The sequence below is a fragment of the Rhinoraja longicauda genome, chromosome 13, assembly GCF_053455715.1.
Source record: "Rhinoraja longicauda isolate Sanriku21f chromosome 13, sRhiLon1.1, whole genome shotgun sequence".
Classification (NCBI taxonomy): Eukaryota; Metazoa; Chordata; class Chondrichthyes; order Rajiformes; family Arhynchobatidae; genus Rhinoraja; species Rhinoraja longicauda.
This window is the reverse complement of record NC_135965.1, coordinates 1931614-1945232: the sequence shown is the minus strand read 5'-3', so window position 1 is coordinate 1945232 and position 13619 is coordinate 1931614. Positions and strand designations below refer to the sequence as shown.

The 13619-nt window shown below is 41.0% G+C and overlaps 1 protein-coding gene across 6 annotated transcripts in view; it reads left to right on the top strand.

Moving 5' to 3' along the window:
- The window catches only part of eif4g1a (eukaryotic translation initiation factor 4 gamma, 1a), a 114572-nt gene that overhangs the window by 29285 nt on the left and 71668 nt on the right, over nt 1-13619 (top strand). For all 6 annotated transcript variants that reach the window (XM_078410180.1, XM_078410185.1, XM_078410184.1 and 3 more), the window contains 2 exons: nt 928-1021; nt 10103-10218. In XM_078410180.1, the coding sequence (XP_078266306.1) occupies nt 928-1021; nt 10103-10218 (210 nt within the window). The remainder of the gene's footprint in view (nt 1-927; nt 1022-10102; nt 10219-13619) is intronic.

The following is a 13619-nucleotide window of genomic DNA, read 5'->3' as shown; positions in this document are numbered from 1 at the left end:
CACCGGAGATCAGGTTGGTCAAGGCGGACTGAGCGAAGGTGTTGAGCGAAACGATCGCCGAGCCTGCGTTTGGTCTTGCTGATGTAGAGAAGTTGACATCTGGAACAGCAGATACAATAGATGAGGTTGGAGGAGGTGCAGGTGAACCTCTGCCTCACCTGGAAGGACTGTTTGGGTCTTTGGATGGAGTTGAGGGGGGAGGTAAAGGGACAGGTGTTGCATCTCGTGCGGTTGCAGGGGAAAGTGCCTGGGGAGGGGGTGGTCTGGGTAGGAAGGGACGAGTGGACCAGGGAGTTACGGAGAGAACGTTCTCTGCGGAACGCAGAAAGGGGAGGAGATGGGAAGATGTGGCCAGTGGTGGGGTCCTGTTGGAGGTGACGGAAATGTTGGAGGATAATTTGTTGGATACGCAGGCTGATGGGGTGGAAGGTGAGGACAAGGGGGACTCTGTCCTTGTTATGAATGGGGGAAGGGGGAGCAAGAGTGAAACTGTGGGATATAGAGGAGGCCCTAATGAGAGCCTCATCTATAATGGAAGAGCGGAAGCTGTGTTTCCTAAAGAAAGAATCAGTCTGAAGAAAGGTCTCGACCCGAAACATCACACATTCCTTCTCTCCAGAGATGCTGCCCGATCTGCTGAGTTACTCCAGCATTTTGTGATGCCTTCGATTTGTACCAGCATCTGCAGCTATTTTCCTAGTCAATAGGTGGAATTACTTGGTTTTGTTTCTTCCAGCCTTTTGTGCAGTTTGAAAGCTTGAGATTTGCTTGGCATAATGCGTTTCTTTGACGGCACAGGTCATTCTACAATGAAATCAAATATCGGCAATTTATGTCTGTTAATACTGATGACCATTCGAAGTAAATTATTGCTAAGAACTATTTCAAAGCTTGAAGTTAATGTAAAAGTAATTTTTTGTTTTCCAGTTTCGTTCTTCATTTGTCCAGCCAAGTCAGCAGTATCCTGTTCCACCCGGAACTGGATTTTATTCAAACCCAAATCCTGGGGAGTACCCTTATGGTAAGATATTTATAACTGTCCAGTAGTTTTGCTGCTAGGCTGTTGTAGACATTGCTTGAATTGCAGATTTGAGGGGTATCACCATAACGATGCTATAGTTAATGTTCGTCTTGGTGAACAAGCTGAAATTGCAGTAAAGCACACTGCTTTTTAATCAGGATTTAAATTGAGCCCAAATTAACATTGTTGAAGTTTCCTGCTCTCAAATGTATGTTTGTCCACCAACTGTATTTCTAATGTCTTGAATTCATAAAATGATGATGATTCAACTTGAATAGTATTTTAAGCCACCTATTTGAAAACGTTTGAGTATCTTAAGAGTGTGGTGTATTCATAATTGGTGTTGGGACGTCTTTCCCTGCGAATAGTGCAGCTTGCTTGCTTGCTGTTTCAATGAGTGATTCACATATTCCCACTGGTGTTTGTGCTTCCCTCTTTATCCTTGTAATGAAAAAAGTTATCCAGCTGCCTTATCAAAGACCACTATTTGCTGCTTTATCAGGCAGTGTAGGATACCTGCAACTCTGCATGGAGTTTTGTCTTGTGTTGCTCCTGATTCTTTAGAACATTACATTCAATCTTTGCCATTGAAAACGATTTGTTGCTGTTTAGTTTCTCCTAACCTCCAGCTTTAAATCTGCACACCTGTGGAATCATTCTCAATACCAGAAGCTGTGCATAAAATTAAAAAAATAATGCATTAGGTCATTAATGTCGCCATGCATTAGATCATTGCTGATCATTTGATTTTGTATCAATTCCTATAATAACCCTAGATTCCTTGATTACTTATGAAATATAATATCTGTCTTGACTATGTTCAGTGACTGAGACATCACAGCCGCCTTGGATAATGAAATTCAAAGATTTGCCACTGACAATGTGCAAACTTCATGTACAGAATGATGGAACCCGTGTTTTTAGACACTGGCCAGGGGAAATGTTATCTCATCTCTATCCTATCCAGCCCTATAAGACATATGTTTTTAATAAGATCACCTCTGAATAGTTTAAATTCAAGAGTATATATAGAAACATAGAAAATAGGTGTAGGCGGAGGCCATTCGGCCCTTCGAGCCAGCACTGACATTCATTGTGATCATGGCTGATCGTCCCCAATCAATAACCCGTGCCTGCCTTCTCCCCATATCCCTTGATTCCACTAGCTCCTAGAGCTCTATCGTATATATGAAGTATGTTTAATCTCACCATCCACCATCCCAGGAATTGGTTTTCCTGATCCTTGTCTGCATTCCCTCTATTGCTGGTGTATCTTTCCTTTAATAGGGAGACCTTATTGCGTGCAAAATTAGCAGTGAACAATACATGTGGAACAAGAGTTTACTCTTGTATTCATCTTATAACATAGACCAATATTTGTCGCCAATTGTTTGCGGCACTGTGTAACATTGTGGTCCGTGTACTCGGAACATTTGCCCTTAAACGTAGATGCCCTTTCCTTTTTCTACATTATTTCATATCCACAAATGTTCTTGCCTAGGCCCCCATTCAGCATCAGCATCTTATAACTGCCAGCCCACACCGCCACTTCAATTCATATAATTACTAAACTTTGGTATGTTATTTTATTCCTTCATCCAAATCAACATATAAAATTATTAAGGGATTGATCTAGATGCAGGAAATATGTTCCCAAATTTGGGGAGTCCAGAACCAGAGGCCACAGTTTAAGAATAAGGGATAGGCCATTTAGAACTGAGATGAGGAAAAACTTTTTCACCCAGAGAGTTGTGAATTTGTGGAATTCTCTGCCTCAGAAGGCAGTGGAGGCCGATTCTCTGGATGCATTCAAAAGAGAGTTGCATAGAGCTCTTAGGGCTAGCGGAATCAAGGGGTATGGGGAGAAGGCAGGAACGGGGTAGACAATAGACAATAGGTGCAGGAGTAGGCCATTCAGCCCTTCGAGCCAGCACCGCCATTCAATGCGATCATGGCTGATCACTCTCAATCAGTACCCCGTTGTGGATTGTGGATGATCAGCCATGATCACATTGAACGGCAGTACTGGCTCGAAGGGCCAAATGGCCTCCTCCTGCACCCATTGTATCTATATTATAAGCAGCTAATCCTTGCAGTATTCAGCTTGTCATATCTACCGACCCAAAAATCACCAGGTTATTCCAATTTTCATTCGTTGTTTAATCCATACTGGTAGCCTGTTAACACCATCTGAAATGCTTACTGAAATTCCAAATACAGCTCATCATTTGGACTGCCTTTATCAATTTTGCTGGTCATAATCTCCACTCAATATGATATCCTTTCATTAATCGCATGATAGCTGCCTAATCCTAGTACTGTTTTCTCTGTTTCCCATGACCACTTACCTATTGTACATGCATGTTGTTTCCAGCTGGTGTTATGGTAAGCACAATAAGCAAAGTTTCACTTTCTACGTAGTGAGCTCCAATTATTGACCCATTTAACCCTATCTGCATATCGCTCCAGTGTTGTTTCACGGCTCATCCCTGCCATTCTGCTACACTTTTCTAGTCTAGTCGATTTAAAAAATATATTTCAAGTGTCTCCTAATACTTAATTTTTAGTTGTTTAGAATCATTAATTTATATCCATCAGTAGAGAATAGTTAAAATTCATTTTCAACTCTCAGTGAATGAATTCTGATAATTCAGCAAATGGTATATTGTACCTATAATTGACGAAATTGTAATGCCGATAGTAAATGCTGTTTTGAAATGCCAGACCCAATGTTCAGTGCCAGATAACATTTAGTGTCATGTCATTTGTCATAATGGTGCAACTGTTTTGCAAAGGTAGATATATTTAAAAAGCTATGAAAATTAGGATTGCTATTTGGGTTAATGCCTACAATTGCGCAAAATAGAAGATTTTATATTTCAAAAACACATCTGTCAGTGGACTAAGGAATTGAGCAGTATACTAGTGTCTTGCACCATGGAATGGAAGAGCACCTATTTGTGTTCAGCTTCATAACATGGTAAGTTCCTCGTACTTTCTATCAAGATTTTGTATGTCCAGCTGGAAAATTAACATTGCAATGGTTTTTATATGCATCAAATCAATTTGGTGTATTTTCATAGACTGCACAAGCAGTCAGCCAGGTTTTCCACATAATTTCAGCAATCAATTTATCATTGCTGTTTTCATAAGACGTACAGGTATGTAGGTTAATTGGCTGGGTAAATGTAAAAATTGTCCCTAGTGGGTGTAGGATAGTGTTAATGTACGGGGATCACTGGGCGGCACGGACTTGGAGGGCCGAAAAGGCCTGTTTCCGGCTGTATATTATATGATATGATATATGATAAGACAATTTGAGCTTAACATAAATGTAAGCATTATTGACTTGAGTGTCTGATACTTAGTTTTCTAATCTTAAAAAAAGCACATTTGTACATTGTCTTTATTTGGATAGACAAGTTAACAATCTTCCGTACTGAGTAGGAAGTGCAGTTTCGGCAGATAATTTGGTTCAGCAAATGTGGGGTTTCTTCTGATTTGCGTCCTCTGGTCAGCTTGTATTCCTGTATAGATCTGATATTTGTTTAGATATCCAAAAAGGCATAATTTATTTCCCTTGTAGTTGTCCTGAAAATGTAAAATTCTAATTTGTATGGACAATTGTATTAATTCCACCCACTGCAGTTTATTATCTTGAAATAATTTTAGATTTATTGGTGACTTTTGTTGTTGGTAACAGTTGGATTTTCAATAGATCCAGTTTGCAATTGCATCAAGCAGCAGGAAATGCATTGTTTTCTGGCTTCATAAAATTCTTATGGTAATTGGCTTTGATTCGTGTATCCAAATAGTTGTTGCCTAAATATTTACAGTATTAAAATCATATGTAGGAAAATAACTGCAGATGTTGGTACAAATCGAAGGTATCACAAAATGCTGGAGTAACTCAGCGGGTCAGGCAGCATCTCTGGAGAGAAGGAATGGGTGACGTTTCGGGTCTGAACAAGGGTCTCGACCCAAAACGTCACCCATTCCTTCTCTCCAGAGATGCTGCCTGACCCGCTGAGTTACTCCAGCAATTTGTGATACCTTTGTATTAAAAACAGGTGGATAGTCTTACAGCGTGGAAACAGGCCCTTCCGCCCATGCTGGCTTATCTTGCATGGTATTAACAGCTCAATTTCTTATTTAAGGAATATTTTACTTTTAAAATATCTAAAATCTGATTTCATAAATTGGTTAGGATGAATTGTGATTTAGAGGTCTAGTCTGATTCCTGTCTTGAATATATCAAACACAGTCATTGGAGATTATACAATTTGTATAAGGAAAGACCAACTTGTTTCTAGTTGCTGTGTAGCAGTACTTGCAGAGGAACGTTTTCAAGTGAGAAACCTTTGTTAAAAATGCAGTTAACATCCACAAAGCGGCATCCTGATAACTTATGAACAGAAGTATTTGTCAAAATGATTGAAAACAAATTTTAACCAGAGCCAGCCATAAGGTCCCCTGAGTCTGCTCTGCCGTTCAGTAAGGTTGATTATTTGTCTCATTCACTTTGCTTCTTGAAGTATCTTCTTTTCCTTGCTGTACCAAAAAGCCTTCATGCTGTGTCTTCACAACCTCTGCACAAAGAAATTGCAGCATGTCCCTAAAGAGTCAACTAAAAAAAGGCATCAACTGGTGAATCCCTCTTTTAAAACAAAAATTGTATGTAATCTTATTCTTCAAACTATAGTGAGTTGAGATTAGTTTTGCTCAGTCTCTTGAAAGGATATCCCTCTCTTCATTGGAATTGATCTACACTGTCTTGACTCAAAGAATACTGTTAAACAGTTCATTACTGCAAATAAAGCTTTTGCCAAAGCCCTGCATAATTTTCATTTTTAAGAAAAAGATGGTGCTGGAGTAACTCAGCGGTTCTCTGGAGGCAGCAACTCTGGAGGACATGGATAGGTGACGTTCCAGGTCAACCCTCGGGGGTGGAGGCTGAAAAAAAGCCAAGCAAGTGGATACATGTGAATGGGGATTGATAAAGACCAGAGATGAAGAGACAAAAGGCTGAAATGAGGAGAGAAGCACAAAATGTTACGCCAGAGGAAAGGATATAGGTGGGATGGGACGAGGGAAGAGGAAAGGGGTGGTGGGGTAGGATAGTGTGAGAAATGTAAGTGCACATTCAGGTGGGGTACATGGATGAGATGTGGGGGCTTTTGGTTAGTTCCCTAAAATTAGAGAATTCAATGTGGTATTACTCAAGCAATGGAGGAGGCCCAGAAATGAGAGTTCGATGTAGGAAGGGGAGTTTAAATGGTGAGCAACTGGGTGATCCAGAAGGTCCATGGTAGACTGAATGCAAATGTTTGGCAAAACCGTTGCCTGATGTAGGCCTGATCTCGCCGATGCAAAGGAGGCCACATTGGGACCAATTTATGTAAGACTTTGTACACCATGCTTGTCATGGTAAAAGCTAATATACCACTCCTTTGCTAAATACTTGCTTTTCATGATTGGCTCTTGGCTGGTCTGGAAGATTAACGTCTTCTAATCTTGATTCTAAAGAAATAATTAGTAAATTACCAGTTTTTAAAATAGGTTTTTGAGTAGCCTTTTGCAAAGCAACACGAGGTTTCATCAACTACATCCTGAAATATGATCTTGCAATGTTTTTCTCACTAACTTAGATGTTCATACCATTGCCTTAAAAGTTTAGAGATACAAGCATCGAGTTCATGCTGACCATCAATCACTGTCCCCACTAGTTCTGTTATCCCACTTTTGTATCCACTCCCTACATGCTGGGGACAGTTAACTTACAAATTGCCGTCTTAGGGATGGAGCACCCGGAAGAAATCCACATGGTCACACGGAGGACATATGAACTCCATTCAAATACACCCGAGGTCGGGATTGAAATAGGGTGTCTGGCGCTGAGACAGTGGCTCTACCAGCTGTGCCACTATGCTGCCCCTTAGCAGAACAGTTGCATTGAGCAGAACAGCCTCTCATTTTGTTCATAATGCTGACCATGTTTTTTTCCGTAGACTGGATTTCATTGTGTTTTCAGCATTGATGGAATCAGCAGTTAATTTTTAACAAGGACAATTTGTAATAGTTTAGACTTTATACTGTACACTTTCCACATTTGAAATTGGAAAACTACGTGCACTTCAGCTAATTAGTAGGGCGTATACGTTTTCAGCAATTGTCGGTGCTAAATTGAGTAGACTTTAGATGGATTTTTATCTGCGACTTGTTCTTGAAGTTAGGGTCTAAATATAGCCTTAGTCAAAGCTAACAATTAGTACTCGGAGTACAAGATCTTTATTTCATGTTTCAATGGCCACTCCAGGTTTGAAAACAAACATTAAACAGAAGGGAAAATAATGATCTGCATATTTCCTGTATGATAACTTGATCAGTGACTGAAGTTTATAAATTTGTGAGGTTTGAATTTTTTGTCAAGTGCTTTCCTTGTACTCAAATGGACTGTAAACATTTCAATATGAAAAAGAGGAACAACCCATTACATTTTTCAAATGTATTTTGATGATTGTGAAGTTGTTTACAGGTGCAAGTAATATCCTTCAGTTTATTGCATTGATTTGTAGTGAAGTTTCAACTATTGTGCAAGTTTTAACAGGCCTTTTTACTTTTTCATTTATTTTTGACGGTAGTTGATTATTTCCCCAATCGTTTTTACCGGCTGAAATTTTGCTAGTAATGTGCAAATCGTTGGTTAACTTCGTGGTAGATATGTTGTAAATTTTGAAATATTTTTGCCTCAGTGTTATTTATTGACCATTTGGGGGCCTGTAGAAACTCCCAACAAGGTGATCGTCCCCTTGTTTATTTCTCAGCTCCACCCATGTAGCCTCACTGGGTGAATCGTCAGTCATGTCATCTTGAACTACTGCTATGGCATTCTGTTTAGTCAATAAAGCTACTCTTACACCCCCACCTCTGTCTCTTGCCACACCTGTTCCCTCGAACATTATGCTACCACTCCTGTACTCTCTTAGCCAGGGTTCAGTAATGCTGCAGCATTCCAGTCACCATAGAGGTTTTGATAGAGGTTTTTAAAATTTTGAGAGGGACGGACAGAGTTGACGTGGTTAGGCTTTTCCCTTTGAGAGTGGGGAAGATTCCAACAAGGGGACATAGCTTCAGAATTGAGGGACAAAAGTTTAGGGGTAACATGAGGGGTAACTTCTTTACTCAGAGGGTGGTGGCTGTATGGAATGGGCTTCCGGTGGAAGTGGTGGAGGCTGGCTCGATTTTATTATTTAAGAGTAAATTGGATAGGTATATGGATAGGAAGGGATTAGAGGGTTATGGTCTGAGTGTAGGTAGATGAGACTAGGTCAGGGAGAATGGTCGGCGTGGACTGGTAGGGCCGGACAGGCCTGTTTCCATGCTGTAGTTGTTATATGTTATATGTTATATACCTATTCACACCCCGAGTTCACTTACCTTTAATGATCAAATCTCTCGCATTAAAATAAACGCAATTTTAAGATTGCACAAAACCTTTTTTGTAATCTGCTCTAAAATCTCCCTGTGTGACATGAAATTTTTTGGCCATTGCATCCAAGTGCATTAGGAAAATGGATGTAGTAGTGGACCAAGTACATGTTGAAAAATGGAGACTTGTTTATGTATTTAAAAACAGTCCACCAGATGTTAAAAGTAAAACTAGGATTGCTTATATTAATTGTATATCTTTGGTCAGGAAGGTCCAAGTGCCCACTCCAATGTGTGATGAGATCCTGGATTATGGTAGTACAAATTGGCACGGTTCTTCAACCCTGAACATTGTGATGCTTTTGTGGAATAATATTCTGATGGTGTCTATCGCAGCTTTTGTATGTAAATTGAGTTTTAGATGGGTTGTAGTCATACAGCAGAAATGTGCCCTTCGGACCAGCAAGTTCATGCTAACCGTACTAATCTAATTTACCAACACTTGATCTGTAGTATTGAAAAATTGCGCTTGTTTAGGTGCTCTTCAAATGTTCCAAGATTGCTTACCCAGCTCCACCTTTGGGAGTGTGTTCCAGGATGGATGAAAACATTTTCCTCTGCCTTCTAACCATCTAATTCCTTAAACCTCAGCTCCCTTGTTTTAGATGATGCTGCTCTGGGGAAGAATTTCATAATTCAGCATGTTCTTGTTTTCTTATCTATTCCAAGGAAAACTCTGCCATGGGCAGGTATATAGATTGGAAAGGTTTAGAGGGATATAGGCCAAACGCAGGCGGGTGCGACTAGTGTAAATGGGGCTGTTTGGTCAGCATGGCGAAGTTGGGCCAAAGTGCCTTTTTCTGTGCTGTGATCACATGACTCCATTTAATCTCCCTCATAACTGCAACATTCCATTTCAGGCAATCTTCTGCTTAATCTTTGAACACTGCAGTACAGTCGTGTCCATCTGATCCAGATTGTTGTGGGTTTATCAAGTAGCAACCTAGTTAGAAATCAAAGATGCCACTGAGATGAGAAAATTGGAAAATGATGTACATAAGGTTTGTGCCCCCATTGTGCTCATGGGTCAGCTGGAATTCTGCAATCAACTATGAAAACTAAGTAATGGGATCATTAACAACTTGTCCCAAAACTCCAGAGAAATTATCATAAAATTCTCCAGGAGGATTTGTCCACCCATCTTTTTTTTTTAGCTCTGCTGTTAAAATCAGTTTGTATTGTGACTCATAAATGTACTCTCCAGAGACCAGCTATGATTGGTATCCAGCCAATAATGGTTTGAAGGAAAGCATTCTCAGTTCTTGTTGGATTGGGCTCTGCTGGTTTATGAAGAGAGAAATTGAGACTGCATTTTTGTGACGTTTTGGTGGTGTACCACAATTGTTCTCTAAAATGTATACTTAGGAGTTTTGGATTCTAGGGGTTGGTGACTAATGTTTTTTTTCATTTTAGTTTCTCTATAATTTCATAGGTGAGAGGAGCCAAGAATTTTGTTTTTAATCTATTTAACCTTTATTTGGTTTCCTGCCAATGATTAACCTAAAGTAGAATTTTTCTAAAAGGAATCATCAGAGGTTGACCTTTCAGAGGATGGAGTACTTACCCGTAGTTGTTGACACTTTGTCTCTTCAGGAACCTATTATCCAGCAACACAGGGAGTGCAATCATATTCTGCACCAGTGGCGCCTGCCACTGTTATGATAAATCCGGCTCAGCCACAAATGCCTCCAAAAAGAGAACGTAAACAGGTAAGTCCTTGCTGAACTGCATTCTCTTGGGTTGGTATTACAAAGTCTTGCCAATACCTCTCACAATTATTCTCTCAAAACTACATTATGAATAAACACGGTAAATATTTAGTTGGATGTTTTTACTGAAAATTAACTGCCTTTCATGTTTTATTCTAAATTCACTGCTGTCATATTTGATCTTAGTTGATGCTCAATTCATGTGACAGTCCCTTTCTAATGCCCTCTGTTGCCTGATAATATAATTCACCAATATTTTTTGACTAGAATTTTTAATGAATTCATGTTTGGAAAATCCTTTCAAACATTAATGTTTGCCAGCAATAATACTTTAAAATTATACTTTAGGTGGTGCAATGGCACAGCTGGTAGAGCTGTTGCCTTGGAGTGCCAGAGACACAGATTTGATCCTGACCTCGGGTGCTGTCTGTGTGGAGGTTGCACATTCTCCTTGTGACCGCGTGGGTTTCCTCCGGGTGTTCCTGTTTCCTCCTGCATCCCAAAGACTTGCGAGTTATATGGTTAATTGGCTTCTGTAAATTGCCTCTAATATGTAGGGAGTGGAACTAGTGTGGATGGGTGATCGATGGTCAGTGTGGACTTGGTGGGCCAAAGGGCTTGTTTCCATGCAGTATTTCCAGAAAAAACACAAATAATGGCATTTGTCATCATGATGCTCAATTAAAAATGCAAATTGCTTCTTTAATGTGTAAATTGTGCTCACTTTGCATGCCCACTAAAAAGAAATATGTAATTTATTCATAATCATAATAGTAATTTATTAGCCAAGTATGTTTTGCAACATATGAGGAATTTGCCAGTCATGCCAAAAAAGCACCAAGACACACGACTACATAAAAATGGACATAAACATCCACCACAGTGGCTCCTCCCCATTCCTCACTGATCATCATCATCATCATCATATATATACAGCCGGAAACAGGCCCTTTCGGCCCACCAAGTCCGTGCTGCCCAGTGATCCCCATACATTAACACTATCCTACACCCACTAGGGACAATTTTAAAAAAAAACATTTACCCAGCCAATTAACCTACATACCTGTACGTCTTTGGAGGCAATGGAAGGCAATAAAGTCTTCTCTTCGTTCCTCCTTTCCTCCCGCGGTCGAGGAAGTTGAACCATCCGCAGCTGCGATCGAGCTCCCGTGTCGGGGCGTCTAAGCTCCCGCGTCGGGCAGGTCGAACTCCTGTGGCTTGGAGTTCCCTAACCAGGGACTGCGAGCTTCACCATGTTAAAATCCGCAGCTCCCGCAGGCTGGAGCACCAAAGGCCGACCCCTGGCAAAGGGATCGCCCGCTCCGTGATGTTAAAGTCTGCAGGCTCTGCGGTTTTGGATCTCTAGAAGTCCCAACAAGAGGCCGCCAACTACACGATGTTAGTCCGCGCGGCGAGATACATCACGGAAAAAGTCGCATCTCCGTCGAGGAAAGAGATTTAAAAAAACGTTTCTCCCCATCCACCTCCCACAAATACAAAAACTAAAGATAAACTAAAACATACATTTTACAACAAACTAAAAACACAAAGAACGAAACCGACGAAGACTGTTGGCGAGCCCTCCTGGTGGTACTGCGTCTGGGTTTTAAAGCATTACGATGCTGACATTTATATCCTGCTTTGTGGCACTGGCACTGGTGTTAGATAGAGCCTGCGTTTATGCGTCTTGCGCAAAGTCCTGGAGTCAAGGCAAATTTTGCAGTTTACAGAGCCCAAAATCAATCCTTTACCTTTTTGGATATTAACAGTATGCCTGGTGACCTGGTTGGTTTTACTAGACGCCTGCAAATCATTGGTTGACTTGTTTACTTGGTTGCCCATTGTCCATAATCGCCTCCAGGTTACATCTGAAGTGAAACTACCTGGAATGGCAACAGTAATAAGCCCATATGAATGCAAACCACAATGTGGTAATTAGGTTTAATGGATTGTTTTCATACCGGAGATGACCACACCCAGAAACGAGGATTGTGGTTAACAGAAGTTGACAGAGCTAGGGTTAGTCACAAAATGCTGGAGTAACTCAGCGGGACAGGCAGCATCTCTGGAGAGAAGGAATGGGTGAGTTTTTGGGTCGAGACCCTTCTTCAGACTGACGCCGGGGATGGGAGGGGGGGGGAGGGAAATAGATAGATAGATAAGGAAGCGTGAAGGTGTCAAAACAGGGCAAAGGGAATGGAGATCAAGGAAAATGTAGAATAGATCATTGTTAGCTGGGAGAAGAACAACAAAGCAAACAGAAAAAATGTAGTCGGAGACAGTAAGACTGGTCGGAGAACTGGAAAGGGGGAGGGATGGAGAGATCCAACGGGATCCCACCACTGGCCTCCTCTCATCTCCACCCCTTTTCTCTTTCCGCAGTGACCGTTCCCTCCGCAACTCCCTGGTCAACTCGTCCCTTCCCACCCAAACCGCTTCTCACATTTCCCTTGGGCAGCTTAAACCCCAGTGGTATGAACATTGACTTCTCTAACTTCAAGTAACCCGTGCTTTCCCTCTCTCCATCCCTCCCCTTCCCAATTCTCCGTCCAGTCTGTCTCCGACTACATTGTATCTGCTTTGTTGTTCTTCTCCCAGCTAACAATGATCTATTCTACATTTACCTTGATCTTCATTCCCTTTGCCCTGTTTTCACACCGTCACCCTTATCTATCTCCCTCCCCCCTGACGTCAGTCTGAAGAAGGGTCTCGACCCAAAACTTCACCCATTCCTTTTCTCCAGAGATGCTGCCTGTCCTGCTGAGTTTCTCCAGCTTTTTGTGTCTATCTTTGAGCTAGCGATGTTGTCTTGCTTACAGGAAAGTTTGCATATGATCTCTGGCCTGTACGTTGTCTCCTTTTATAGTGTCAACTCGTGTTGCATCTCCATTTTCATTTGAACTTTAAAATTGCACTGATTCTGGAGCTGTTTTAGTTTTGGAGATGCCCACCAAGTCTGCACCGACCTGCAATACCCACACATTAACACTAACCTAGTGTTCTAGATTTTGTTCAGTCAATGACAACAATGAATCTGTTGTGCTCTGGACATGTGTAGAATTGTCGTTTTTGTATTATGCAAAATTGGTGCTTATGCTTTTGTCAGTATGTGCATTCACAGGAGTTGTGTGCCTTGCTGTGATTTATTCTAAAGTGGCTCTTGCGTCATCTTGATGGGGAGAATAGCCAAGCCTATTTGATCAGCTTCTTGTTGCTGATAATAGGGATGAAGGTTATTTGTGGTACGCAAATGGATGGAATTGCAGGAATGCAGGTCTGCAAAGTGTGTAACACCTGAGGAGTCTATAAGGGATGGAGAGGCAACACTAAGGAAGAATACGAATTTTAGTGTATTTTGAAAAATATTGCAATTAATTTAAGTCTTTGAAGTCTTTAAATAC